Below are 26,649 nucleotides of genomic sequence, written 5' to 3' on the forward strand. Positions count from 1 at the left end.
TTTAAAAAATACTGATTTTATTCATGTCTAACCTATTCAACAGTGGATCACACCGGCAGGAACAACAACAAATATCGCGGTACAAGGTTTCACCAGGTTCTTGCCTTGCAATGCTGGATTTGAGTCAAGCACATATTATGGCACCACCTCTAATGACAATGATTGCTGTTCAAAGCTCAATCGAGTCCCATCTCCCTGGTGCACTTCCAAGCCCAATAGCCTCGTTTCCCACTGTGTGTGGGGTAGTCTGCAGAGAATTTGTGTTCTCAAAGCCTGAATGCAGCAAACATCCTGAAGCATAGTCCAGCTAAAAATTCCCTATACCTCATTTGGTTTTTATTTGAAAGGGTTCGAGTTTTCAGTGAAACAAACAAAAAAGCCCCCACCATCAACAATTTCTTAGAAATATTGGACCTGGGCTGTATAAATCAGGTCCAGTAAGGGAGCTGGAATTACTTATCTCACCACATGACCTGGCCTGCAAATTCCAGCTGCTTTCCTCAGAATGATGCATCAGAGCAAGGTTTCACACCAAAAGGAAAGCATGCCTGTCAATATCATGCCTGCTGATGGTAGGCACACAGTATGGCCCAAGGTTTCTGCCCTATGGATTTCCCCAAGATATTCACACTTTTCCAAAGATAACCTGAACCTACGTTGACTCTGAAGACAACTGCCCTTGCAAGAAGGGTCCATGGCAGCTCTGGTCACTCATGGTGAGCCACATGGCCTTGACACACAGATCAGGATAAAGGAACTTGGAGGATTCCCACAGCTGGCCTGCACTGAGAGATAGAGCAGGTCCCTTGGGATTGTGGAATGCATTTTGCCTCCCAAGGACTGCAGGCTGACTTCCACACCCAGCACTACTCAGAAGAGCTGCACCAGGAGCAGTCTCCATCTGGCAGCTCAGGGCTTCTCTAAGCCCACAAGCCTGTGGGAGCCACAGGTAGTCAGGAAGCTCCTCAGAGATCCAGACCCTCAGCCAGCAGCACAAAGATGTAATGAAGTCCCAGAGCTGCCAAATCAGAGAGAGCTGCCTCCCATCTCTTTTCCCTCACACACTGATGCTGAAAAGTGCCAGACAGGCTAAAAGTCACTCAGGGAGATATAGAGGGTGTTACTGATAAAGAGTTCTAGAGAAGCTGGATGCCCAGCATCCATCAAACTGCCTTCTGGAATCCCAGCTGTCACATTTAACTTTACTCTTCCTCTCAGGCTTTCCCCTTCCAGAATCAATTCTTCCTACCCCACCTCCCACTCTTCTGTGCAGAGACCTGGCAACACAAACAAGCTGGATCCACACCTGGTCACGGAAATTTGGCTGCACGGTTGACTTTTGCTGCTGCCAAAGGGAGGGAATTCCAGGCCAGAGCACCCTCTCTGCCCTTTACTTTTCAGAGCTAATTGGGTTTTCTATCACTTTCAGCATGGCACAGCATGGACTCATGTAGCTTGAAAAGCGGCAGAGGTTTTTATCACCATGGTGCAACGGGAGAAGACTTCAGAGCATTTTCTGGGAATGCCACGTACAGTTATATTACAATTGCAGAATTGTCTGGCTATTGTGTCTCCTAAGTCACACAATGGACTACAAACAGTGCTATTTCAGTGAAACTCTCTACAACCACTGAAAATAAGTCACTAACTCCATTAGAGCAGGCAATGGACTCACAGGTTCACAAAAACTGACTACAAATGCTGAAGCTAGATGCTTTGTAGGTAAATGAGAAACACCTCTGGTTTGGGCCCATCCCTCAGGCAGCAGATATTTTGCATGAATAGGATGATTACTACTTGTAGAGCTATATGAAACATCTACCTTTTTATCCAAGTTATGAAAGCACAGCTTTGAAAAGCACAGTAATCCAAGGCCAAAAAGGCAGACAAATGGACAGACTTCAGCCACTCATTTGGTTTTCTTAGAGAGAGCTCTTTGCTCTTTTAAGGGCTGACCTTATGCATTTGCCAGGTCTGGATGCTCCACTTGAAAAAAAGGCTTAAAGGAAGTTTCAACAGCAGTCTCTTCTGGAGGTGTCCTGTGTCAATCTCCAGCTTCCCACAGGACTTGGTGCTTGTCTGGGGCTTTTGAGGAACAGCTCATAAATTGCTGCTATTTAGCCACTGGCAGTTGAATCCTGCTTTATTTAGTTTTCCCAGAAATAAGATGTATTGGAATCTTGTAGGGGATTCTCTCTGCTTCCTTCCTCCAGCCACTGCTCACATTTAGTTTCAGTTTCCTGGAACTAAGAGTGTTGACCCCTTTAAAAGCAGCAGCAGCAGCAAGAAAATCACAGAGCAAGGAAAACAGTTTCCTGGCTGGAAAGGTTGTACCCCCTGCATAGAGAGAAACTCCATCAACTTTACAGGAAGAAGATGCAACAACCTCTTTTGCAGCATCCTGACATGACAGTCTTGCAGCATACAGAATCCAGCCTGGCAAGGAAAAATAAAAAAAGGTGTTGTGTTAAAAAAAATGCACAAGAAAAAGGTGTTATTTTACATGGATCACAGTAAAGCCACAACAACCTAAGGGTTTATTTCTTCATGAGAATGTTTGAAGGGGATGAATTTGAAATCTGTTGTAAACTGCAGCCATCTAAAATGGAAAGTGCTACATTCCTTTGCTTACCTTGATGCCCACTGGGATTGGTTTTAGGGCCAATTTTTCCTTGCAGCTCATGGGAATTACACACCTGTCTTCTTGCATGAGATGAAATATATTTATTAGAAGGTTGCAAAATTTGTTAGGATGCATTGCAGTGCTCTGCTCTTCAAGGACAGAGGCACAAGGTCTGATTCTTACTGTAACTGGGACTTTGGGAATTCCTAGAGCCATTTTCATGGCATCTAATTTTAGGTCCTTTTAAGATAGATCTGTAATGACAATTTGCCTTATAGTCTTTCCCTTGTGCCAGGGGCAGGAAAGTCTATCAAAGCAGATAAGGGAATTTAAAATTTTTATTTTATTTTTTTTTTAATTAGATCTGAAACAATTTATGAGACAGCAGAACAAAAAAAGTTGGCTCTGCAAGAACTCTTGTTCCTTTAGAGACTTCTCCATTGTCACACTTTTGTGCAGTCCATTCCAGCTGCATCTGTACTGGTGATTCATAAAACCTAAAAGGCTATTAATAAGTTATTAAAAGTATCAGCAATCTTCCACGACAAAAGAAGGAGAAAGAAAAAAATGACTGGAATAAATGAAGGACTGCACTCTGTGGAAGGGATCCACACTGGAGCAGATCATGAAGAACTGCAGCCCATGGGAAAGGCTCATGCATGGCTCATCCTGTAGGACTCACTTCCATGGGAGGGACCTCCTACTGGACTAGAGGAAGAGTGTGAGGAGTCTGTGATGATATTTTCTCTCTGCTGTGGAGCTGAGGATGGAGAGTGACAGAGTGGCTTTGGGGGGCACCTGGCATCCACCCAGGGTTAACCCACCACAGCTACATGGATAGGATATGATCTTAAATTCACCATTTCAGGACTCCTGAGTGCTAAACAAAACTGAGGTCCAGACTTAATTGTGGGAGCAGGGCTAGTAAAGAGCTTAAAGAAGTTCAGCTTGTGCCTGACAAAATGCTGAGCAGCTCAAGCCTTGCACTGCAAGGAGTTTGCACCATTTGTTTTCACACAGCATTTTCCACCATAATTCCCTTTCCTACTCAGTGCAGGGGTTTGAAAGCAATTTATTCCATGATGAAAACCATACACTTTCCCGTCCTGAGCTCCCACAGCTCTTGCTACTGCTTGGCAATGACTCAAGTAGCCAGAAAAAGAAAAAGAATAGGCTGTAAAAAGTGTGGCAGTAAGAAAGCTCTGGGCCAGAAGGTTGTTTGTCACATTGCCAAAGCCCAAAGGAGGAGAAAGAAGTGAGAGAAACATCAGAGATGGGAGAAGCCTACTAAGTGAACAAGATCTATCAGGAGTTCTGCCTAGGTCCAAAAGGAGAAAATGTCAACAGCAAAATAAAAATAAATATGCATCCTTACATGAAGATAAATATACACCAATACATTTGCATCTGTTCTTCAAAAAGTTTTCTAAGACAAAGAGAAGCCAGGTCTACCAACAAAATGAACAACATGCTTGCTTTGAGTTCACCACAAATGTGAGCAATCTCTGCTTTCCAGACTAAATATGTGCTGATCTTCAAAGCAAAATTCCCTCAGCAAGTTTTCTTTCATGTCAGTTTTTTCCCTGTGGATTTATATATTGGAGAAGAGAGTTTTCACTCCAGGGATTACAGAGAATCAAAAAATTAAGATGCTGAAGCCAGCTCACAGTTTTCAAGAGATTCAGATCAGCAATAATTGAATTCCAGTGATTGTTTGGAGTTTGGTAAAGCAGAGACCCGATCAGACAATCCAGAGGCAGAAAGATATGTCTGCAGCAGCTACATGAACCTCTGCCAAATGCCTGGATTTCCCAGCAGTGTGAGCAATCACAGTGGTGGTTTGGTCTGATTCTTGTTCTAGTTTTACACTTACGTGAATGACATGAATCTTCCCCAAAGGTAGTCGAGATGTTCCACTGGGAAAGAGGAGAGGATGAGACTCTAAATAGTCAATATTTGATGTCTAGGATCTCCTTTTATCCATTGTGTATTTAAAAATCGAAAAATGCTTAGAAATTGTAAAATATACTCTTTTACAGCTTGTTTCTGACCTGCAGGGAGATGATTCCTGCTCCTTTATGGTTTGTAAATTCATTTGGGAAAACTCTCTGGCAGCAAACATGACTCCTTTTGAACTGGAAGTGCTGCATGTTTAAAGTGTGTTATGTTACCTCCTGTTCAAAGCAAGGGTTGTGCAAAAGAACCTCGATCCCAGTAAATAAAAAGGTAATGAATTTTATAAACAGGTTTTTGAGTTTAGTATGAAAAATTTTCTTGAATTATCTGTAAATTGAAAAGCCAAAGTCTAAATTTTTCTGGCCAACCTTTCATTGAGTGTTCTAGAAACAAAGTATCTGCAGGGATCAAACACTGCAGCCTTAAGCAGATCTCTGCAAACAGCTTAGAAAGTATAACTGAGCTGTTTTATTCAGTTACAGTAGAACAATCGTTCAGCACAGCAAATGTTGGGAAAAAACCCAACCAGTTGTGGCCAGCAAACCTCACATTGTAAATCTGTCCACTAAACCAGGGTTTAGCCAGCACAGCACAGCAGAGACTGGCATGAAGTCATCCTATATCCAAATTTATGACAATGTTGGAAAGCACCATCAAAATAATGATTACTTTCACTCACACAGAGAAAGCAGCAGGAAAGGTTTTGACTGGGCCAGAAGAGTGGCAGGTGGAACAAGGAAGATTTTTCTATCTCTATAACTCTATAAATACAAAAGTAACAAAGCACCTAAAAGGAATGGGCATAAGGCAAAGTGAAGCATAAGAGAAACAAAAAGTGAAATGTGAAGCATAAGAGAAACAAAATACCAAAGTACTCCTTGCCTATGACTTACTCATTACTCAGTTATTGCTTAGTTACTTTTAAATACCATTTAAAGTACAAAACTAAACCAAGAATTTCCCATGTGGTGAATGGCATTGAATGCTCAGCTTGAAGTCTAAAGGGGCTGAGTTCCAGAAAGCAGAATGCAGGTCTTGTACACAAAAAAACCCCTGCTAAACTGCTGTTATTTTTTACAAAGTGGACCTCATTTATTTGTAGAGGGTTGCAGGGGGTTAATTTTGGGCACCCATTTCTCTATCCTTTATTGTCCTTAATTTTGAGAGCCTGATACTGATACCTCAATTCATAATAAATAGTTCACCACTCCTCAGTGAAGTTTTCTGAGACCAGAGACGTGAAAAATTGGACTATGCTCTGTAATGGGATCTAAACTCACCTGGGCAGCTTTTCAAACCCATTTCAGACACTTTCTACATTTATGAATTGAAAACATGGAATAGCACTCATGTTTAAAACCAAACTGCTGACTCCTGCTACCATGCAAGGTCTTGGAATCCCCCTCAGTGGTGAGATATGCAATCCCATTCAGACTGTACATTCAGCAAGTAAGAAAATCTACAGACAGAAGCAACTTCTAATGAGTTAACTGAGAATAATTTCAGGCATTGAATGTCCCTGGGTATGGCAAAAACGTGGGGAAAGTTACTTCAAGTGGATGGAACTCCACTGAAGCAAATTTTACTCACTTTCATTAGGACAGACCCCTGTGGCAGCCAGGCTATCCCACTGTGCAGAGATAAGGGAGAGGTGATTAAACAGACCAGATCCAATATATTTATAGTGCCCATCTTAAAGCAGAGAAGCAGAAAAGAGCAGCAGGAATGTGAAGTAAGCAGCTCTGTTCCAAATGAGAGGATGAACTCCTTCCAGTGTCCTTCTCTGTTGCAAAGCACACATCAAATAATCTGGCATAACTAAGTGGAAAGATCCAGCACAGCCTCATGTGAGATTGCTTGTTTTAGCTTGACTGAACAAATCAAAATATTCAAGGAAATTCCCAACACTGCACCATCTTTCCTCAAATTAAACCCCCAGTTTAACCCCACACAGTGCTGGCCATATGCAGCTCACACTTCTTTCCCTGGGAACCATCTGGGGCTCCCTTGAGGAATCCCGACTTTCCAGAACATGTTGTATTTAATTCTGACATTAAAAGGACATTGTTTGGTTTAATGACATTGTGCAAAGACTGCACTGACTTGTTCCAGAAAATGCGCCATGTGGCAAGTCCTACATCCATTCCCTAAATCCGACCCAAGCCTAAGTTCTTGTCCTCAGATGCCACCAAAGTAGCTCCTTCAAAGCTAACTCTGAAGACAAAAACCACAGAAAATCTTGATTTTTTTCCTACATAAAAGGAAATGGATTAATAAATCCTGAGGCAGACAGTGCTGCTCATGCGAGCGGAGCCTTCGTGGCTGGGCTAGTTTTGGCTGGGGTACAGGTAATTTCCTTCCCAGGGGCTATACTTCATGTTTGTACTGGGGTTAATAATACTGGGATGGTTTTGGTTGTGCTGACACAGACCCAACTGGTTTTCCTACTGCCACACTGGCAAGGGAGCTGGGGGTGTGTGCCAGGAGACACAGCTGAGACAGGTGACCCCAAGTGACATTCTGGACCTTATGGCATCATCATCATCAGTGCATAACATGGGGAAAGAAGATGGAAAGGGATGGATGTTCAGGGTGATGGCATTTGTCTTCCCATGTCACTCTTAGGTGGGATGGGCCCCTGCTCTCCTGGGGATGGCTGAGCATGTGCCTGCCATGGCAAGCAGGGAATTAATTCCTTGCTTTGCTTGTGTGCACTGCTCTTCCTTTCCCTAGAAAACTGACATTATCCTAACCCAGGGGTCTTCCAGCTTTAGCCTTGCCATTCTCTCCCGTATCCTGCTGGTGGGGAGTGAGGGAGCACCCACCGGGCACCCGTGCAGGTGTCCCTTGTCTCATACCTCCGTGGCCCACAGGATGGCACTGCGACACTCCATAAACTCCTCCCGGGCTCTCGGGGCCGCTTCCTGACAGCAACAGTCAGTATTTTTCCCAAAGTCAGACTTTTTCCCACTGCAATCTGCAATTCAAATTTCCTTTGAATTTTCAGGCTTTTCGGAATTCAGTAGAATTCCACAGAATCGCCTATGTCTTTGCCCAGAAAGGTCACCTCTCTTTCTGTGGGCATTTTGCTGGAATAAACATCAGTGATCTTCCCCCCAGAAAAGGCTCCATTGGAAGCTACACACCAACCTTCCAGAAAAACTACGTTTTTTTGCTGCTGAGAAACTGTATTCAGTAAACCCTGAGATTAATTAATAACAAGGAAGGGTCTGGAGAGCCAGTCCTGTGATGAGCACCTGAGGGAGCTGGAGGGGCTCAGCCTGGAGAAAAGGAGGCTCAGGGAGGCCCTTCTGGCTCTGCACAACTCCCTGACAGGAGGGGACAGCCAGGTGGGAGTCAGGCTCTGCTCCCAGGGAACAAGGGACAAGATGAGAAGAAATGGTCTCAAGCTGTGCCAGGGGAGGTTGAGGTTGGACATCAGAAGGAATTTCTTCATGGAAGGGGTAGTAAGCCATTGTAAGGGGCTGTCCAGGGAGGGGGTGGAGTCTCCATCCCTGAGGTGTCCAGGGAATGAGTGGATGTGGCACTCAGTGCCATGGTCTGGGGACAAGGTGGGGATCAGACAGCTGGACTTGATGATCTTGGGGGTCTTTCCCAACCTCAATTACTCTCTGATTCTATTGCTTCCAACACACTTCAAAGTACTGTACAAAACCAAATCACTTTGCAATCTTGCTATTTACCACACCACCATTTGCATTTTACCTCAGATAACTGCAAAAACTTGCATTTTGGGGAACCTACAGCTTTCCAGCACTGATGTCCACCACACCTTCACAAGCACTGACACACCTGACACATGAGCTCCTGTTCAACTGGTACAGCACCCACAGAGTTTCCCAGTCCTTTCCCATTTATGGGTCAAAGATGCAGCCAAACCACAGATGTTAAAATTTAGGCTGTGCAGATTTCAAAGCATTCTTGTCTGTGCAGAGGAGCTTATGATACAGGGCTTAGATGTTTCCCTTGGCTCACAAAGTCTCCCTTCAAGAGCAATATTTTGGGACAACTGCAGAGTTAATGACTTTAAATTAAAATTCAACAAGATATGCTTGCCCTTATTAATATTTTTGGAAAGGACCACAAAGGTCAATGTTTTCAGCTTAAAGTGGTTGAGAAGATGAAGCAACCAGAGTTCTACTCAAGTTGAATCCAACCTTCCTTATCAGCTTTAACCTCATTGCTAGCCCTCGTTAAATCCTCATCTCTCTTCTCTTCACTGCTGTTTTAAATACCTTTTTGAAATATCCCAAGGGAACCAACACACAAAATCCCACTAAAACAAACCCTGAACATACGTTTTTCTTCCTTCTTCTTCCCAACTTTATATACTGAGCAACAAGGTCTGGAATATCCCTCTGCAGCACAGGCAAAGACAGCATTACTAAAGACAACAGCCTGCTGGGGACAGCAAAACAGCCATGGTCCTGCTGCCAGCCCAGTCCTGGGAGGCCAGGATGGCAGCTGTTGCTGAGAAATGTGGGAAAGGGGCTTAGGGACAAAGGAATTCCTGCCATGATTGTGGCAGTGATCACAGTTATGTCCACTCCTTATCTCTGCCCTCGTCCCAAGGGTCTCCCGGGTTCCCCTGTGATCAAAGCCAGCAATTACAATACAAGCAGCAAGTTCATGTCCTCTGTGTAGGAGACCAGTCTGCCCAGGACAGAAGTTCTGCCTCCTGCCCAGGTGGAACCTCCTGGGCTCAGTCCCTGCCCATTCCTCTGGTGCCATTGCTGGGCCCCTGGAGCAGAGCCTGGGCCCTGCTCAGAGCCCTCCCTGCAGGCAGGGACACCCAGGGCTGAGGGCCCCTCTCAGCTGGGGCTCCTCTCCAGGCTGGACAGCCCCAGCTCCCTCAGCCTTTCCCTGCCAGAGATGCTCCAGGCCCTAAATCACCTCTGCAGCCTCTGCTGGCCCCACTCCACAAGCTCCATGTCTCTGCTGACCTGAGGAGCCCAGAGCTGGACACAGCACTCCAAATGTGCCTCACAGGGCTGGGCAGGATCACTCCTGACCTACTGCTTGGAGCAAGAGGCAGGATTTTCAAATGCACTTGCTATTGCTCCAATTCTGTTTCGCTAAAGTCACTTAAAAATCTTGCAATGGCCATGGTGTGTTTAGGCATTTTTTAAATGCCACCTTCTATCAAAGTCCTGGAAGTGTGAATTTATGGTATCTCCTGAGTGTCTGGCTGCTTAGTTAAGTATTTATATTCCCACTATAGTTGCCTGAAGACACAGTAGTGAGATTTCCAATTATTGACAGAAAGCATGAAAAGGGATGTAGGGGCACAGGGAAATAGTCAGAGAATCACAGAATGACCTGCATTGGAAGGGATCCTAAAGATCATTTGATTCCAAACCCTGCTATGGGCATGGACACCTTCCACTACCCCAAGTTGCTCTGAGCCCCATCCAGCCTGGCCTTGGACACTGCCAGGGATGGGGCAGCCACAGCTTCTCTGAGTAACCTGTGCCAGGGCCTCACCACCTTCACATGGAAGAATTTCTGCCTAAAATAAAATTATCAACGGCAGCAACATTACTGAAGCAAGTAAAGAGGGCCAACATCCCATTTATCCTGTTTGCAGCTGTGAAAACAATACCCTTTACGGAAGTTATAATCATGTGAAATCAGGAAGAGATCAGAGAAGCTCCTTGAAGATCTCAGAGTAAGCAGCTGCCCCAGCTGCACATCTAGGTTCAGTCCCCATCCTTGGCAGTGTCCAAGGCCAGGCTGGATGGGGCTCTGAACATCCTGGTCTAGTGGAAGGTGTCTCTGCCCATGGCAGGAATGAGAGGTCCCTTTGAGGTCCCTTCCAACCCAAGCCATTCTGTAATTCTATGATTCTAATTTCCCAGGCCTGTCTTGCACCATCTACTTGTGATTCCCTGCAGGAAAAAAAATGGACATTTGCATTATCTGAAGACAAATGAATGTACCTAGAACTTTACCACTGATAAACCCAACTGCAGGCTGAGGAGAGAAAAATGTTATTTTTCTTCCAGAGTCAGAGGAATTGAGGTATGGGAAAAATGAAATGTTAGATCCATCCCAGATCCTGACCCAGAATGTGCCTGTGAGCATCAGTCTGTCCACAGATGGGCATGGTGCTGTGGCACATCTGACAGTCAGAACTCAAAAAACATTCAAATGGCAATTTTAGTTACACTTCAAAACATTGAATTTTCAAGCTAAACAGGTATTGCTTCCCAATGATACGGTAAATAGACCCCAAAAAACCCCTAAATGATAAAAAAAGGCTTCTAAAGCACCCTGTACCATGCTGCCTAGTTGGCATCAGAAGAAAAATGTGCTGATGGATGAACACCAGCTGAGAATTTGGCTCCATTTGCCTGAAATTAAGTCTCTGTATCAGCAGGGCTGTTAAAACATTTCAGCCATCAAAAAAAATTCTTCATGCATTATGGTGGACACAAAGACATGGCATGACTCCCTCTCCAAAAACATAAGGTTTTTGTAAGATTCATGCATTCCTTGTGAGTCTCCAGCACCTAAATGTGCTGTAGGACAGGAAGGAATTTGCAAAAGGATTCATCTGGGCCTTTTTACATATGCTTGTTTCTGAATCACCAATACATGACTAAATATAAACCATGAAGAGCTGTAATTGCTATTCTACATATCCTCATATCCCACTGAAATACCATAAAGGAAAAAAAAAAATCTACCAAATTGTTTAGGAGGATTAGTTCCTAACAATGCCAATGAATATCTGCAAAAAAACCCCAATCTTGCCAGATTCAAAATGCAGATTTGACTGCTCAGTGCCAGTCCTTCATGCTTGGAGAGTTGACACAAATCTCTGAAAGAGATAGTGAACTCCTTCCACCTCCAACATATTTTTCTTCTGCTATTCTAACACCTTGGTCCCTGAGGGGAACTCAGGGGGTAGAAGAGAAGAACTTGTTTCAATTCCCTTTTTCTGAACTAGCTGTGAAAAGTGATGTCAGCCTCTTATCTCCATGGAGCAAGCGTTCCAGGAGCTTTCAATTTACCTTGCAGTTAAGTCAGCTCTGGGCTTTGTCAGACAGAAATATTTTTGCACACTTTTAATTATCAGGCAGCCTGCAAGGGAAGGGAGAGTCAAAATGAGGGGCCTGCTCCAAGTGTTTTGTGCCTGAGCCTGAAAAACAGGGATCAGATCAGCCAAGCCCAACAAAGAGCCAGGTGACAGCAGGACTTGTCAGCATTTGGGTATTCCATGAGTCCCATGCACAGGGACAAACATTTTCCTGTGGTTTTTTCATCCTCACTGCCCATCTGTTTGTCACCGCTGTTGTGACAGCAGCACAACACTGTGTCCTGAGGGAGGAGAGGTCCCCAGCTGTGCCTGACATCATCCAGGTGTCAGGAAGGAGACGAGGAATACTCAGAAACATCTCTGTGTCCAAAAGGTTTAGGGAAAAGAAGGAAACCAATGGCTTTATACTGTCCCATCTTATTTCTGAGGCACTGAGATGTGAGGGACATCCAAAGGACATGTGACAGAACTGGGGACTGTCCCCTTGACTCCAAGCCCAATATTTAAATCACCTTCCTTCCTAAGCAGTCTCTTAGCTGTCAAAAAACTCACACAACCTTTTTGTGAAATTACAAGAAGCAGAAATGCCAGGGCCAGAAGTACCAGTGGGTGTTTTTTCTACACAGTTTCCATGATTGGGGATGGAGGATGGGGAGGAAAGCTGCATCAGCCTCCAGAATCCCTCTCAGCTGCAGCTGGCTTGATCAATATGTATTCAGACATTTTCTATGGGGATGCTGATTAGTGGTTACTGTGGAAGGAACTCCCAACTCATCTCCTCTGAAATCCCCTTAGCTAATTGTTAGTGGCAGCTCACAAATCTGCACAGGTTTGGTTTTTAAAGAGCCAAGAAAAAAGTAAGGGAGCAGCCACAGTCCTCTGCAGATAGCACCTTTTCCTTCCATTCTCAATTCACCCAGAAAATTTCAATAACAAGCTTTTTGTAGTTTTTTAATTTTTTTTTTCTTATCACATAATCTTGGAGTAAAAAGATCCTAAAAGCTGACCAGCTGAGTGGGAACAGGAGGAGCTCGCAATTCAGAATGACATGATCTAACAAGTCCAACAGCACTGGAAAAGCAGTTTGGTCTCATCAAAAATACTTTCTCAACTGGGCAGGTGTTGCAGCTGCAGAAAAGAACAACTGGCTTGGCCATCGCCAAAGCACTGAAATATCCCTTCTGTCACTGGGAGTACATGCTGTAATTACCAATGAACTTTGGGCTGTCATTCCATCTCTTCTGGAGCATTTGAGTATCAATTCAAGGAATTGATTGGAGCTGACACTGGAGCCACGCTGGTAATGAACAGGAACAACTAATGCCTACCACTACGCTGCTTAAAAAAAGAGTTTATTAAAAATAAACTCCCCTAAACCGAGACTATCCCCTCCCTTCCAAAAGAAAAAAAAAACAACATAAACCCCAAATGCATGTTATGTATTTCATTCCAGATCAAAGTTAGAAAAAAACAAACAAACCCCCCCAAAAAAAAAACAAAGAAAAATCCTAAAACCAAAACAAACAAACAAAACCCAACCAAACAAAAACCAAAACAGGGCCAAATTTTGTGTTTTACCTTGCTTACATGCATTTTATTAAAAAAAAAGGCAAAAAATATTTAGAATATTAAGAAAGAGATTGTGTACATTACAAATTTTTCCAAACATGCCTTTTGTAAAGGGTACCAAAATGAACTGAAATGAAACTTCTCACACAAATATTGCTGATTTTGAGGAAGGGGCACCTTTTGAAAATACATCCAGGAGAAATGTTTGCAGTCCACTGCTAAAGACTAGGTCATCAAATACCAGACTAATGCGGCAGTGAATACGCTCCAAAACATTTCTCAAAGTCACTTCCAAGGACAGGCTACAAAGATCAATTGCTTTGTCATAAGCATGAAAGGCCATAGTCTACAGTTCTCAAAGGAATGTGCCAGACAGTGCTATTTCTGACACACTAAAATATGAGAATAATTCAGAGCCTGAGAACTATACACTGCTAAGGGTTCCTTCCAGCTTGGGCTATTCCATAATTCTGTGAGTAAACTGAGATCAGAAAAAAATGCACAACTGTGTTAATGGTTCAAATCAAACTCCTTGGCTTACTCTATATTTCTTACAGCTCCTTTCTAATGTGGCTTGTTGCCATGACTCAAATGATGCCAAGTGCTTGGGACAGGTTCTTAAGACATCTTAAGGGCCACCAGATTTGTGTGCACCATCCTGCCAATGCCACAGATAGAGCACAAGTGGTGTCCACATTCACAGGCTTTTGTGACGTGCATGGATATTCATAACATTTCCATTGCCTGGCTTTTCTTTTTTTCCTCAATGAATCACATTCCCTGAATTGGAAGGGACCTACAAGGACCATCAAGTCAAACTCCAGTTCCTGTTCCCCAGGACACCCCAACAATCCCACCCTGTGCCTGGAGCTCTGGAAGCCTTGGGACCATGACCATTCCCTGGGGAGCCTGTTCAGTGCCCCAGCACCCTCTGGGGGAAGAAAATTTCCTAAACAACCTAACCCTTCCCTGATACAGCTCCATCTGTTCCCTGGGTCCTGGTCACACAGAGCAGAGATCAGGGCCTTCCCCCTCCTCTTCCCCTTGTGAGGAAGCTGCAGAACTGCTGTGAGCTCTGGCCTCAGTCTGCTCTTCTCCAGCTGAACAGATCAAGTGCCCTCAGCTGCTCCATGTGTGGCTTCCTGTCCAGGCCCTTCACCATCTTACTACTCACAGGAAAAAAGCTAAAGAGCAGAACTGGTTGGCCAAAATAAAGATGGAAATCACAAGACAATGGTTTCCTCACTGAAGTGAACAAAGAGCATCAACAAGCAGGAAATCTCAAGGACAAAATCTAAGGACAGCTCCTTCCTGGCACTTCTGTGGCACAGAGCTGGCTGAATGGATGAAGCTCTCACTTCAGTCAATATTTTTTCTGCCACGTGAGCTTAAGAGGATCTTCATCTCCACAAGGGGAAACAATTCTGGGCCCCTCAGTTTAGAAAGGATGTTGAGACCCTTGAGTGTGTCCAGAGGAGGGCAATGAGAGTGGTGAGGGGCTTGGAACACAAGCCCTGTGAGGAACAACTGAGGGAGCTGGGGGTGTTTAGCCCGGAGAAAAGGAGACTCAGGGGGGACCTTATCACTCTCTACAGCTCCCTGAAAGGTGGGTGTAGTCAGGTGGGGTTGGTCTCTTTCTCCAGGCAGCAACTGACAGAACAAGAGGACACAGTCTTAGGCTGTGCCAAGGGAAATATAGGTTGGATATTAGGAAAATGTTTTTCACTGAAAGAGTTGTGAAGTTCTGGAATGGCTTGCCCAGGAAGGTGGTGGAGTCACCATCCCTGGATAAGTGTAAAAAAAGACTGGATGTGGCACTCAGTGCCATGGTTTACTTGAGATGTCAGGGCATAAGTTGGACTTGATGATATTTAAAGTCTCTTCCAGCCTAGTGATTCTGTGAATTCTGTGATTTGAGAGAGGTGAGAGAGGTAAGAGTGGAAATGTGAAATTTTGTTCTGTGTCGGAACAGTGCGTGCAATATGAAATTATTCTGCTCATCTCTTCAGGCCAGAGTGGCCATTGGGATCAACTGCTCTGACCTCCTACCCAACAATACTGCTCGCCACAACTCCCTGACAGGAGGCTGTGGCCAGGTGGGGGTCAGCCTCTTCTCCAGGGGAACAAGGGACAGGATGGGATTAGGAAAAAAAAATTTTACTGAAAAAGCAGTTAATCATTAGAGCAGACTGCCCAAGGAAGTGCTGGAGTCACCAGCCCTGGAACTATTCAAAGAATGAGTGGACGTAGCACTTCATGATATGGTTTTCTGGGCATTGTGATATTTCACTGAAGGCTACACTCGATGATCTTGGAGGTATTTTCCAACCTCAATGATTCTGTGAGCAGCAGTTGTTGAAGACATCACTGCTTATTTCTGTAACAAACCACAGAATCACAGACTGATTTGGGTTAGAAAGGACCTTAAAGATCACCTCATTCCAATACTCCTGCCAGAGGGGCAGGAACACCTTCCACCAGGGCAGGTTACTCAAATCAGATAATCTAACTGAGCTGCAGCAGAGCTGGTTCAAGGCTTTCCTCAACATTAGATGCATAATAAAATGATGCATTAGATAAATGATGCATAATAACAATGATGCATTAGATAAAATGAGCTGCAGCAGAGCTGCTTCAAGGCTTTCCTCAACATTAGATGCAATGCACCATTCCAAGGATTCCAGAAGCTCGTGGGAGTGAGGAATGACCACAGATTTCAGGAAGAAGGAAGATCAGCAAAAACCTGGAGAGCTCTGGATAGGGAGAAAGGACTGGACAAGGTGAGCAGCCATTCCAGGTTGAGGGGAAGAACAGTGAACAGAGTTTGGTGGGGTTTTTTAAAGGGTGTGAATTTGCTTTCTGCCTCCAGACTAACTCCTGGAGGGATATGGTATCCTCTGTGCCATTATACCCCACTCCTAGGACCTCCTTCTCTCTCTCCTCAGTCCCACAGAGGAAAAAGCCTCCCAAGACTCACAGTTCCTCTCCTACCCACAAAACCCAAGTATTTAGTAGTAAAATCACCAAGATTTGGTGTTTTGTACATAAATGTGCAATATGGGAACTGATCTGGAGACACAAGAAATGTGTGAAGATCTTAAAAATTCTCATATTTTTCCTCTTTTTTGGTTATTTTGCCCCCAGTACTTTCCTAACTACAGGTCTCGTCAGTTTTTGCTGGCCTACAAAAGTCAGGCTCTTCCAGCTTCCACTAGCAAAGCACATTCCATCCACCTGGTAATTCTTGCTGTTCTTCTGTGCATCCTGCCTGACCAAATTTAGGTCACCAACAATGCACACAGCATTCCAGATAAGGCCTTGCAGAATTAACATTTTCCAGGTGTTACTGAACACTCTTGTCCTGAGACTTTCCAAGACTTGCACCTCGATTTTTTGTTTTAACTGAGCCACCTAGTTAGTGACACTCTGGCTGAGTGAAGGACAGGGAGCTGCTGGAGCCAGGCCAGAGCAGGGACACCAAGGGGATCAGAGGGATGGAGCAGCTCTGCTGGGAGGAAAGGCTGAGGGAATTAGGATTGTTCAGCCTGGAGAAGAGAAGGCTTTGGGGTGACCTCATTGTGGCCTTGCAGTGTCTGAAGGAACCCACAGGAAAGATGGAGAGAGACTCTTGACAAGGGCCTGGAGAGACAGGACAAGGGGCAATGGCTTCACACTGACAGACGAGATTTAGATTGGATATTTGGAAGAAATTGTTCCCTGTGAGGGTGGTGAGGCCTTGGAACAGATTTCCCCGAGCAACTGTAGCTGCCCCATCCCTGGAGATATTCAAGACCAGACTGGAGAGGGCTCTGAGCAATCAAGATGTCCCCGCCCATGGCAGGGGCATGGAATGAGATGGTCTTTAAGATCCCTTCTAACCCTGGCCATTCCATGATTCCACAACTATTCCTTTTACTCACCCTCATCTGTCCCATCTCCAGTGGTATTTCCCTTACAGCAGACTGGTGATTTTACACAAAGCTTTCTGTCCAGTTTCAGGGAAGGCAGAACTGACATCAGAAGATTTAGAGCAGGTAAGTCCTATTTTTTCTAACCTAGCACTCCCTGTAAATGGAGACTTTGAAACCAGCAGATGTAAAGCCAACCTACCAGGACTGCAATGATTTTCACATAGCCCTATCAGCAAAAAAAATGTAAGAGGCGCAGAGCTTGTCTCCACATCTACCTCTGCCACCCTTCTGTTGTTCTATTACTTAAGAATTGCAACTACATTTCTTCATCTTAAAAAGCTCTGTCTCCTTGGGAAACATATCCAGGTAAGAGGAAGCTAAGATGGAGAGTGGTCAGGAATCCAGAGCCAGAAAGTGCTACATTCAGCACCAGGAATTTGGTGGCCATGCATGCCCCAGGCCAGCCTGGCTCCTGTTCCATCCACGCATGTGAGTGGGGGTGACAAGGACACAAAAATGTCAAGCACAGCACAGCAGACAGGCACTCACCCTCACCTTATGTTGTGGCAGTGGCACACCTTCCCCAGAGCTCCAGAGCAAAGAGGCAGACAAAGAGACTGTGGTCCAATTCTGCTTTTGCTGGGGATAAATTTGGAGTCACTTCACTGACGTCAGTGGAGTTATTCCAGAATTGCACCAGTGTAAAAGAGGGCAGCATCTGCTTTCTGAAAATGGATGCCATCAAGCTAATTGAAAACAACAGATGCATCAAGGAGCAGCAAGAAGGGATGGTAATGTTCCCATTTTCTTGTAAAATACCATTTAATTTCCCTCCAGAGAATGTAAGAGAATAAACCAATATGTACTCTAAAAGCTAGACATTTTGTTGGTGTAAAATTGTATACAACCTTTTAGGTGAATGGACCAAGGTGCACCTACAGCACCCTAAAGAGATCCAGCCTAGTCATGTGCACTTACAGCCCTCTTCTTTGAGCCTGATTCTTCTCTCACACTCATTGAAATCAGGAGTCATACCATCCACAATCCTATGGAAACGTTTATCTAACCTTGGGTAGGGAGCAGAATCGAGGGCCCTCATTTTGTTAAACAGTCGATGGCTAGATTTGATAATTAAATCGATAAAATTGTGACTTATGTCACTTTTGAACTAAGGGTGTTCCAAAATTTTATACCACTGAATAAATATATTTATATTAATTTAGTGAAAATGAAGCCAAAGAAGGACTTCCTGAATTTTCTTTGTGTGAAGACAAAAGTTTCCCCTAATTCTCATCTCCAATGAGTAGTCAACACAGGTTCAGTATTTATGGTGACCACAGAAATAGATGAGCACTTTCCCTCCTGCAAATTCTTTCTTTCCTTTCACTATGAAGAAGTTTAACGCAGCAAAGCCCAATTATTTCTTGGGCCCCCTCTTATTAATTGGCACTACAGACAACCTCAATATGTCCAGTGGTGAGGGTTCATCATTGAATGTTGTAGGACAGCACAACTCACACTGACCTCAGCTATGAGTTTCCCAAAATGTAAAGCCATGTTGTGACATTCAAACTCCTTGTGCCAGCCAACAAGCCCCAGACAGACTTCCCTGGAGCAAGGGAAAACCCACCTAAAAAGGGAAAAGCATGTGGAATTAACATGTACTAACAGCATATGCTGCACTGTTAATTAGCACAGTCCCTGTCTGCTTTCCCAAAAAATATTTTTCTGGATTTATCTCCCTGGGTAGGGTCTTGTAGGACCCTAGCCTGAACAAGAAGAGCTCCTTGAAACTGGCAGGCAGTTTCCTCAGGCACTGTCTTTGGTGGCAGCTAAGGACACACCGCATCCCCTGGTTCCTTTCATCAGGGGATTAAGTCTTTTCATCCTGCCAACACCTGCTTCCCTCCTTATGCCTAAAGCAGGTGCCTGCAATTCAGGCATTCTCCTGCTGATAACATGGCTGCAAATCTCTTCAGAAGGGATCTGCCTCTAGTGCAAGCTTCAAAGAGCAACAATGAACGGCTCAAGGCTGTGCTCTTGGTTACAGCAACAACAGCAGCACCAACAGAGATATCTTGTGCTCATGGGGCTGCCATGGAGGGCAGTATCTTCCAATTCCCCATGAATCTGTCCACATCTTTCCAGCAGTGAGGAAAAAAATGTATAAAATGCTGCTGCTTTTAATTTCTGTCAATATAAACTCAAAAGTTAAGTTTAACTTAGCTCTTCTGAGTTTGGTAGGACTTACTTGGACTTGAGTCAGGTGGGAGCTTTTGGGAAAGCTGTGGTTGTCTCCTGCTGTAATCTGCAGATCTTTCCCTGATGTAAACAGGACCTCAAGAAAAGAACAAAGAAAAATAAGCAGTTTAACAAACAGTACATGTGCTTGGATTTGATGCAGAAGATTAAAGTTGGAGCCTGATATAATCCACGGCAGTTGTACTAAAAGGAGTTTTGCCAGCTTGAATCAGCAGATGGTGAGGATCTGGCTCATACTACATTTCTGTAGTTTATAATTATCTTTCTTTCTTCACCTAGAACCAGATTCTCCCTTTAGGCTGCAAATCTTAATTAGGAAATCCTTCCTCATTAATTTCAAGAAACTCTTGGTCAGTAATTTCCCAGAACAGAAAGAAACCTTACCTATTTCTTCAACAGCAGCAGATGCTGGAGCTGTTTGTTCCTTTGCTTTTAGGGTTGATGCTGCTCTTTCCATCACTGTGTGGAAGACACTTCAGTCCTTACCCCGTCTCTTGCTGCCCTGAATTTTCTTTACACTCACTCTTCTTTATCCCATAGGGACCTCTGAATGAGAGTACCCAGGAGAGAAGACCAAGTTCAGTCACCTTCACCCCCACAGCTGCTGTAGCAGTGAATTTTTATCCATGAATGCTGGATCTAAAGGCCCAAACTTCCTCAAAAATCCCAAATTCCAATGTTTTCTGAGAAGGAGCAGAACAGGAGTTTCATCTTGGAGATAAGAGCAGGATTCCAACAGTAAAACACCACAGAACCGGTCTTCATGCCTTTCATGCTTCCAGACCCTTGTGTGGATAAAAAAATTGTGTCCTCAGTAAAATTCTTCCTTTCCTTCCTTCCTTCTTTCCTTCCCCACCTCCAAGGAGATGATTTCTGCCCTGTTCTCCTTTGGTGAAAAACATCCTGTGGGAAAATGATCAGGGGAACCAACTGTCACAAACCAGCCAACCAGCCAGGGGACCTGGAAGGAGCAATAGTCTCTTCCACTGCAAAACTATTTCCTAGTGAGATTGCTGCAAGAGGAATTTCTGGATCTTTAATGTAATGCTTTAGCCCGTATTCCTTGTCACCAGGCGCCCAGATGACTCTACATCAGACCAGCTGCCCCTCAGCTCCCTGGCTGAGTGCTCAGATTGTTCTTCACACATTCTCCAGCTCTCTATGTGTAAGGATGGACAAATAAAATCTCTTCACATCTCTAGGTTTGCACTCTCTGCTTTCAAAAGAAACTGGAAACTGCCCACCTGAAGTTGGACAGGGCAGCTGTACATGATATAAGGTGATAGGATCAGCTCCAGTAGGCAAAGAAAACATCTGTAAAGATAAGGTGCTGATATCTGAATACAAAATTCAGTGCTTTCGCTTGTAGCCACAATCACAGCATGGAGAGAAACAGTCCGGGAGGTTGTTATGGAAACAAGTCCCTGGAGGTGCCTACTTGGCTTCGCAGGGATGTGCTCTACCTTCAGAAGGAAACAGATTTGCATTTTGAGCAGCCGGGGGGAGTGCTAAAGGCTGAGACCTTGAAGTAAGGTTTTTGAAAGCATCTCTGATCAGTGGCACGAGACCTCTGGTAAAGTCAATGGGTGCCACTGTGTCATTTCAGTCACGTGAAAAAAAAATCTGAAGGCTCCTTAAAAGTCAGATTCCACAAGTTCTGTAACATATAGCATTACTGATGACTCTGGGACTTCACTTCTTTTCAGGAGGTGCTTTGAGAAGGATTTACATGCCCTAAATGAGTCCCAAGGTTACAGTTTCCATGCTTCTGTTGGTGGTCTGTATTTCTCTTAGAGAAAACGCAGGGAGCAAACACCCCTCCTGCTTTAGACATTTTCATGTGCCCTTTTCTTTTCAGAACTTTTCAGACAAACGTGGCTCACAAAAACTGCACAAAGCTGCCTTCCTCACCACAAAATTCCTTCACACCTTGGGTGTGATCTGCGGGCGGAGAATCCAATACCCACTAGAAACTCACTGCTGGATTCCACCTGGAAACTCACTGCTGGATCCCACCCGAGGGCAGGACACCTCTTTCCAAGAGGATCTGTATAAGACATGCTGGGATTGTGCTACCAGTGATCTTTTTTTCTTGTTAGAGTCTCCATGTCCAGCTGTCTGTCATGCTGGTCAGGAGAACAACCTGTTCTGGGCACGGAGGGCTCCCTCCTGGCAAGGCCAAAGGGGCCAGGCCCAGGGGGAGAAACAAGCACAGGAATTCTCTGACATAGGCTCAGCGTGTCTCATGACTCCTCCTGAACTTGTGTTCAACCTGAGTTTTTTATATCTTACTTTGGGGGAACTTTTATCAGCTGATAGACTCAGGCATAAAATATCCCCAAACATGGGCATTCTGCTGGGAGAGGGCAGCAGCCTCAAAACATCCCTCTTAAATAGCAGCTTCTTTTGCTAGTTTCTAGCAATACAAAATTTGAAGAACTCTCTTGGCCTCACAGTACAGATTTCATTAAGTTAACCCCGAAACACAACTCAGAACACCACCAAGACTAAGACACACTAAGAACTAGACAACTTTTACACAAAATCAACAGAGATGCTACTATGCCCCTCCAGTCCCACTTATTCACCAGGACAATTTACCCACCAGCTGATTACAGGTGTCAAGGGATGCAGAATGGTCCCCAAGGCTCAGACCTTCACAAACTTTTGCCTCAGTCCCATGAAGCAAAGAGAAATTAGGCCATATTCAGGCAAAGCCCTCTGAACTATGAATCCTCACCACATCTGATGTTGTTGAGTTAGGGATGGAAAGAAAGATTTTAGTTTTCAGGTGGATTAGAAGGTTATTTTTAATGAAAGTAGCGGGTCTTTTTATAATGTGATTTGTTAAGGTGATACTTGATTGGTTTTAAAGTAGAAACATCTAACACTATTGGTGCACTATGAATAGCACACTGTGGAAAACCATAACTATAAACAATGGTTACAGAAAGAGAGATAATAATTGTTCTAATTCTTTCCTCTGCGATTCCTAGGCTCAGCCGGGGAGAAATTATCTCTGTTCTTTCTTCGACCGAACTGAGAATCTCCACACACACATCAAACTTGTGTCTCCCAACTGGAGAGAAGTGGCAATTCCCTACTAATTTCAGCAAGAGAGAGAGAGCAGAGGTTTTAATATAATGGTTGTGTGGTGACCCCAAGGGATATCCCTGCACACTAAAAACATTTGAGAAGGCAACAGCACTCTGGAGAAATGGAGTAGTTAGGATTTGCACAAACAAGTTCTACCATATGAGCAGGGCCAGGATGGAGAGGGGCTACAGCAAAAGCACTCTAGGCATGGAGCCATATCTCAATACAACTGAGAACAGGGAGAGTAATGAAGATGCAAACAGATCCCACCTCACAACCAGTTCTATAGCCAGTTTTTACTATATTAAAGAATAGGGCTCTGAGCAACCTGGTCTAGTGGAAGGTGTCCCTCTTTGGAAAGAGATGACCTTTAAGGTCCCTTCCAACCCAGGTCATTCTATGATTCTATGATATGCCTTTAGCATTCTTAGTCTTATGGCTGAAAAGCACAATATATATACAAAATCTATTATCTGTATTTTTGCACTTTGGCATTATGTCTGGTTTATGTATTACACGTGTGCCATGCAATATGCAGTACATTCCAATATGCATTTCATACAGTGTGATGCAAGGCATTAATGGCTGCCTTTGCTTTCGTACACATGCAGACATGTGAATGCAGAATAAGCACTTAGAATTCAAACAAGAAGGATTTTTCCTTGCAGGAAAATCTGCTACTGGAATCTGAAAGCATACATTTCCCTTTCTCACCTGCTGGCAGAGCTTGAAACATTTTTAAAGTTAGGTGTAAGGCTGATCTGACTGAAACTAATTAAATTATCTGGGAAGTAAAACGCGTATTTGAAGATAGAAATCCCTGGTCCCTTGGCAAACCCGGCACTGCAGGCCAAGCTATGCATATTTTGCATGGCTGACACAAACTGCTCTCACAAAACCAATTACAAAAACACTACCATCGCTCTTATCCATTAAATACCAGGAACTGGCTAGGCCAGCAATACAGCAAGAGCCTCTCTTCAGGGCTCGCTGTTTATCCCTTCATTTAAAGGGTCTGGAGGATCCCCTCATTTAAAGGGTCTGGAGACAGCTTAGGGAAGTTTGTATCCATGCCAGTCGCAGTTTCAAATGTTGACACACTCACCCTGGAGCATTTTATGCCTGTTACTTGCTAAACCAGCACGATCCTCACACAGCACAGGTGCAGAGCTCTCTGTGGTCGAGATTTTCCTGCCACATCAACAAAACACCAACATGCAAACTTCCCTCAGCTACACAAATGCTCAATTAAAAAAAGCAGAGGGGTCAACTGCTCTCATATGCCCGAATACAGAGCTGGGTATCTGAAGTACAAAGCACATCTCATTAAATGCTATTGTGTGAAGATGAACTCTGCAGATAACAAATGAATTTACTCAAACACGCCTTGTATCAGAAGGCACTTACCACTATGAAGATTAAGTTGGTACTATAAAAGCCAATTAACATCAGGGCACTGGCATAAATAAGGCTGAGATAAGCTCAAAACACAGAGAATCTTCACCAAGCCTGTTGACTGCTTTAAGCCTGTTTTTGATACATGATGTATGGTCACAAGTAGCAAAGAGCTTTTAGATTTATGCACCTTTTTTTCTTTTTTTTTTTTTTTTTTTGAAACACAAACCAGGAGGATCTTTTAGCATGCCAAGGGTTGCAAAGAAGGCAGGCATCTGCTTGCTGGCTTTCCCTTAGAGCTGCAGAGCTCCCTGTGATCCTGGCTGCAGCGTTTCCATTATTCAAAGGCAATGGCATGGCAGGCGTGACTGATTCCACAGCCAAGGGCACCGTGCTGGCACAGGGACTGAGAGCATGGCTCGAGCCAGATGTTTGTAGCCCCTTTAACTGTTTACTCTACTGAAGTAGTGGCAAGGACTTCTCTGCTAGTGGAGTTACAAGACTTGGTCTCTGAGCAAATGTTGGATTAAAACAGTCATCAAAAGCAGAGAAAGAAATGCATAAGGGAGTGGGGATGACAGCTAGCACTCCACAGAATAAAGCAAGAACATTTCTGGCTGTACACAGTAATGAGAAACAGCAAATCAGGCCAGAAGAGCCCATTATCACAATCATTCTGTTTACGGTATCACAATTCACAGTCTGGCATGTAAATGCTGAATAGATCCAGCTGCTTGTAGGAAGACAACTGTAACAGCAGCTTGCAGCTCTGTGTCTGGACCCAGGACAACAAAACCCATCACACCTCTGTCAGCATTTTCTTCTCTTTATATCCCTGGTTATTGGGAGGAATGAAGTTGGAATATTTCATAGACTCCAGGTCTTCTGCTTCCAGGAATTCAGATTTGCTGAGGGACTGATTACTGTCCCCTTTCTTGGGCTCAGAGAAGGGTGACTGTTGCTGGCCACAGGTGACGTGGGTGTACTGGCACTGCTCCTCATGGTCAGTCTCTCGGTGGTAGAAGTAGTTGAAGTTGGACACAATGACAGGGACAGGGAGGGCAATGGTGAGCACACCAGCGATGGCACACAAGGAGCCCACAATCTTGCCACCAATGGTCATGGGATACATGTCCCCATAGCCCACGGTGGTCATGGACACCACTGCCCACCAGAAAGCATCAGGGATGCTGGTGAACAGCGAGTCAGGGTCATCAGTCTCTGCAAAGTAGACAGCACTGGAGAATAGGATCACCCCAATGAAGAGGAAGAAGATGAGGAGGCCCAGCTCCCTCATGCTGGCCTGGAGAGTCTTCCCTAAGATCTGCAGCCCCTTGGAATGCCTGGAGAGCTTGAAGATCCTGAAGACTCTGACCAGGCGGATGACTCTGAGGATGGCCAGGGACATGGCTTGCTGCTGGCCCCCATTGTTGCTGCTGCTCCCGGGCTGCTGCTTCTGCTGCTGCTGCTGGGCCAGCTCGGTGCCCAGGGTGATGAAGTAGGGGATGATGGCCACAATGTCGATGATGTTCATGATATTGCGGGAGAACTCGGGCTTGCTGGGGCAGGCGAAGAAGCGCACGAGGAGCTCAAAGGAGAACCAGATGATGCACAGGGTCTCGATGAGGAAGAAGGGGTCTGTGAAGAATGGGCCGGAGCCGGCGGCGGGGCGCAGGGGCGGGGGCGTCCCGCTCGGCGGTGGCAGCGGGGGAAGCAGCAATGCCTCGTCCCCGAGAGGCGCAGCCTCCCCGAAGCCAGGCTGGGGTCCCTTGGGCTCCTGGCGGAACTCGGGCAGGGTCTCCAAGCAGAAGATGACGATAGAAATGAGGATCACCAGCACGGAGACGATGGCGATGGCCCGGGCTGGCCCGGAGCTCTCGGGGTACTCAAAGAGCAGCCAGACCTGGCGTTGGAAGTGGTGCTGCGGCAGGGGCTTTTCCTCCTCTGGGATGAAGCCCTCGTCCTCCCTGAATGTCTCGATAGCCTCCTGGCCCAGCTGGTAGAAGCGGATCTCCTCCAGGAAGATGTCGAGGGGCACATGGACCGGCCGGCGGAGCCGCCCCCCGGACTGGTAGTAGTAGAGGATGGCGTCGAAGCTGGGTCGGTTGCGGTCGAAGAAGTACTCGTTGCGGAGCGGGTCGAAGTAGCGCACCCGGCGGCTGGGGTCGCCCAGCAGCGTGTCGGGGAAGATGGAGAGGGTCCGCAGCTGCGTCTCGAAGCGCAGCCCCGAGATGTTGATCACCAGGCGCTCGCTGCTGCAGCAGCTGCCGCCGCTCCGCTCCTCGCCCGGCGCCTCCGCCTCCCCCTCTCCGCCCGCCCGCGGGGCCGCCAGCGCCAGCGGCTCCTCCGCCCGCATCTCGCCCGCTCTGCCCGGCGCTACCCTTCCTCGCCTGCCCTTCCCTGCCCCTCCGCCTCGGCCCGCTCGCCTTCAGCGCCCGCCGCCCGCCGCCATCCGCCTGTTGCGCCTCGGTGCGGCCGCGCTCGCCCGGCGACTCCGCGGGGGCTCCCGGCGCGGCTCCTCCTCCGGCCGCGGGGCTCGGGGCACCGCGCCGCTGCTGCTGCTGCCGCTGCTGCCGCGCCCGGCTCCGCGCTGCGCTCCCCGCGCACACACAGGGACACACAGACACAGACACGCGGGAGAGAGAGCGGGAGAGGGAGGTGTGCGAGCACACACCGCACGGTGTCACACACGGGGAGAAGGGCACACGCAGACACAGGCAGGCACCCGCACGGAGACAGACAGACACAGACACGCACGCCGCGCCAGCGCCGAC

The 26,649-nt window shown here is 45.7% G+C and overlaps 1 protein-coding gene across 14 annotated transcripts; it reads right to left on the minus strand.

Annotated features, from left to right (window-relative positions):
• Positions 1–26,649, minus strand: LOC139585350 (potassium voltage-gated channel subfamily A member 6-like). 14 transcript variants are annotated; one of them, XM_071418051.1, is made up of 6 exons: positions 19,769–26,649; positions 19,374–19,460; positions 18,647–18,752; positions 17,678–17,761; positions 4,497–4,539; positions 1–2,436 (listed from the first exon to the last, which is right to left on the minus strand). In XM_071418051.1, exon 1 carries the CDS (start codon positions 26,229–26,231, stop codon positions 24,675–24,677), a length of 1,557 nt encoding a protein of 518 aa, XP_071274152.1. In that variant the 5' UTR covers positions 26,232–26,649; the 3' UTR covers positions 1–2,436; positions 4,497–4,539; positions 17,678–17,761; positions 18,647–18,752; positions 19,374–19,460; positions 19,769–24,674. The 14 variants fall into 14 exon arrangements, with proteins under 14 accessions (XP_071274152.1, XP_071274146.1, XP_071274147.1 ...); XM_071418045.1 differs by having other exon boundaries at positions 17,678–17,847; XM_071418046.1 differs by having other exon boundaries at positions 17,672–17,847.

Source organism: Agelaius tricolor, unplaced genomic scaffold (genome assembly GCF_023055355.1).
Source record: "Agelaius tricolor isolate 1412-34295 unplaced genomic scaffold, bAgeTri1.0.p SCAF_74, whole genome shotgun sequence".
NCBI lineage: Eukaryota > Metazoa > Chordata > Aves > Passeriformes > Icteridae > Agelaius > Agelaius tricolor.

Coding starts and splice junctions, on each gene's coding strand:
- LOC139585350 (XM_071418055.1), bottom strand. CDS start 26,231: ATGCGGGCGGAGGAGCCGCTGGCGCTGGCGGCCCCGCGGGCGGGCGGA.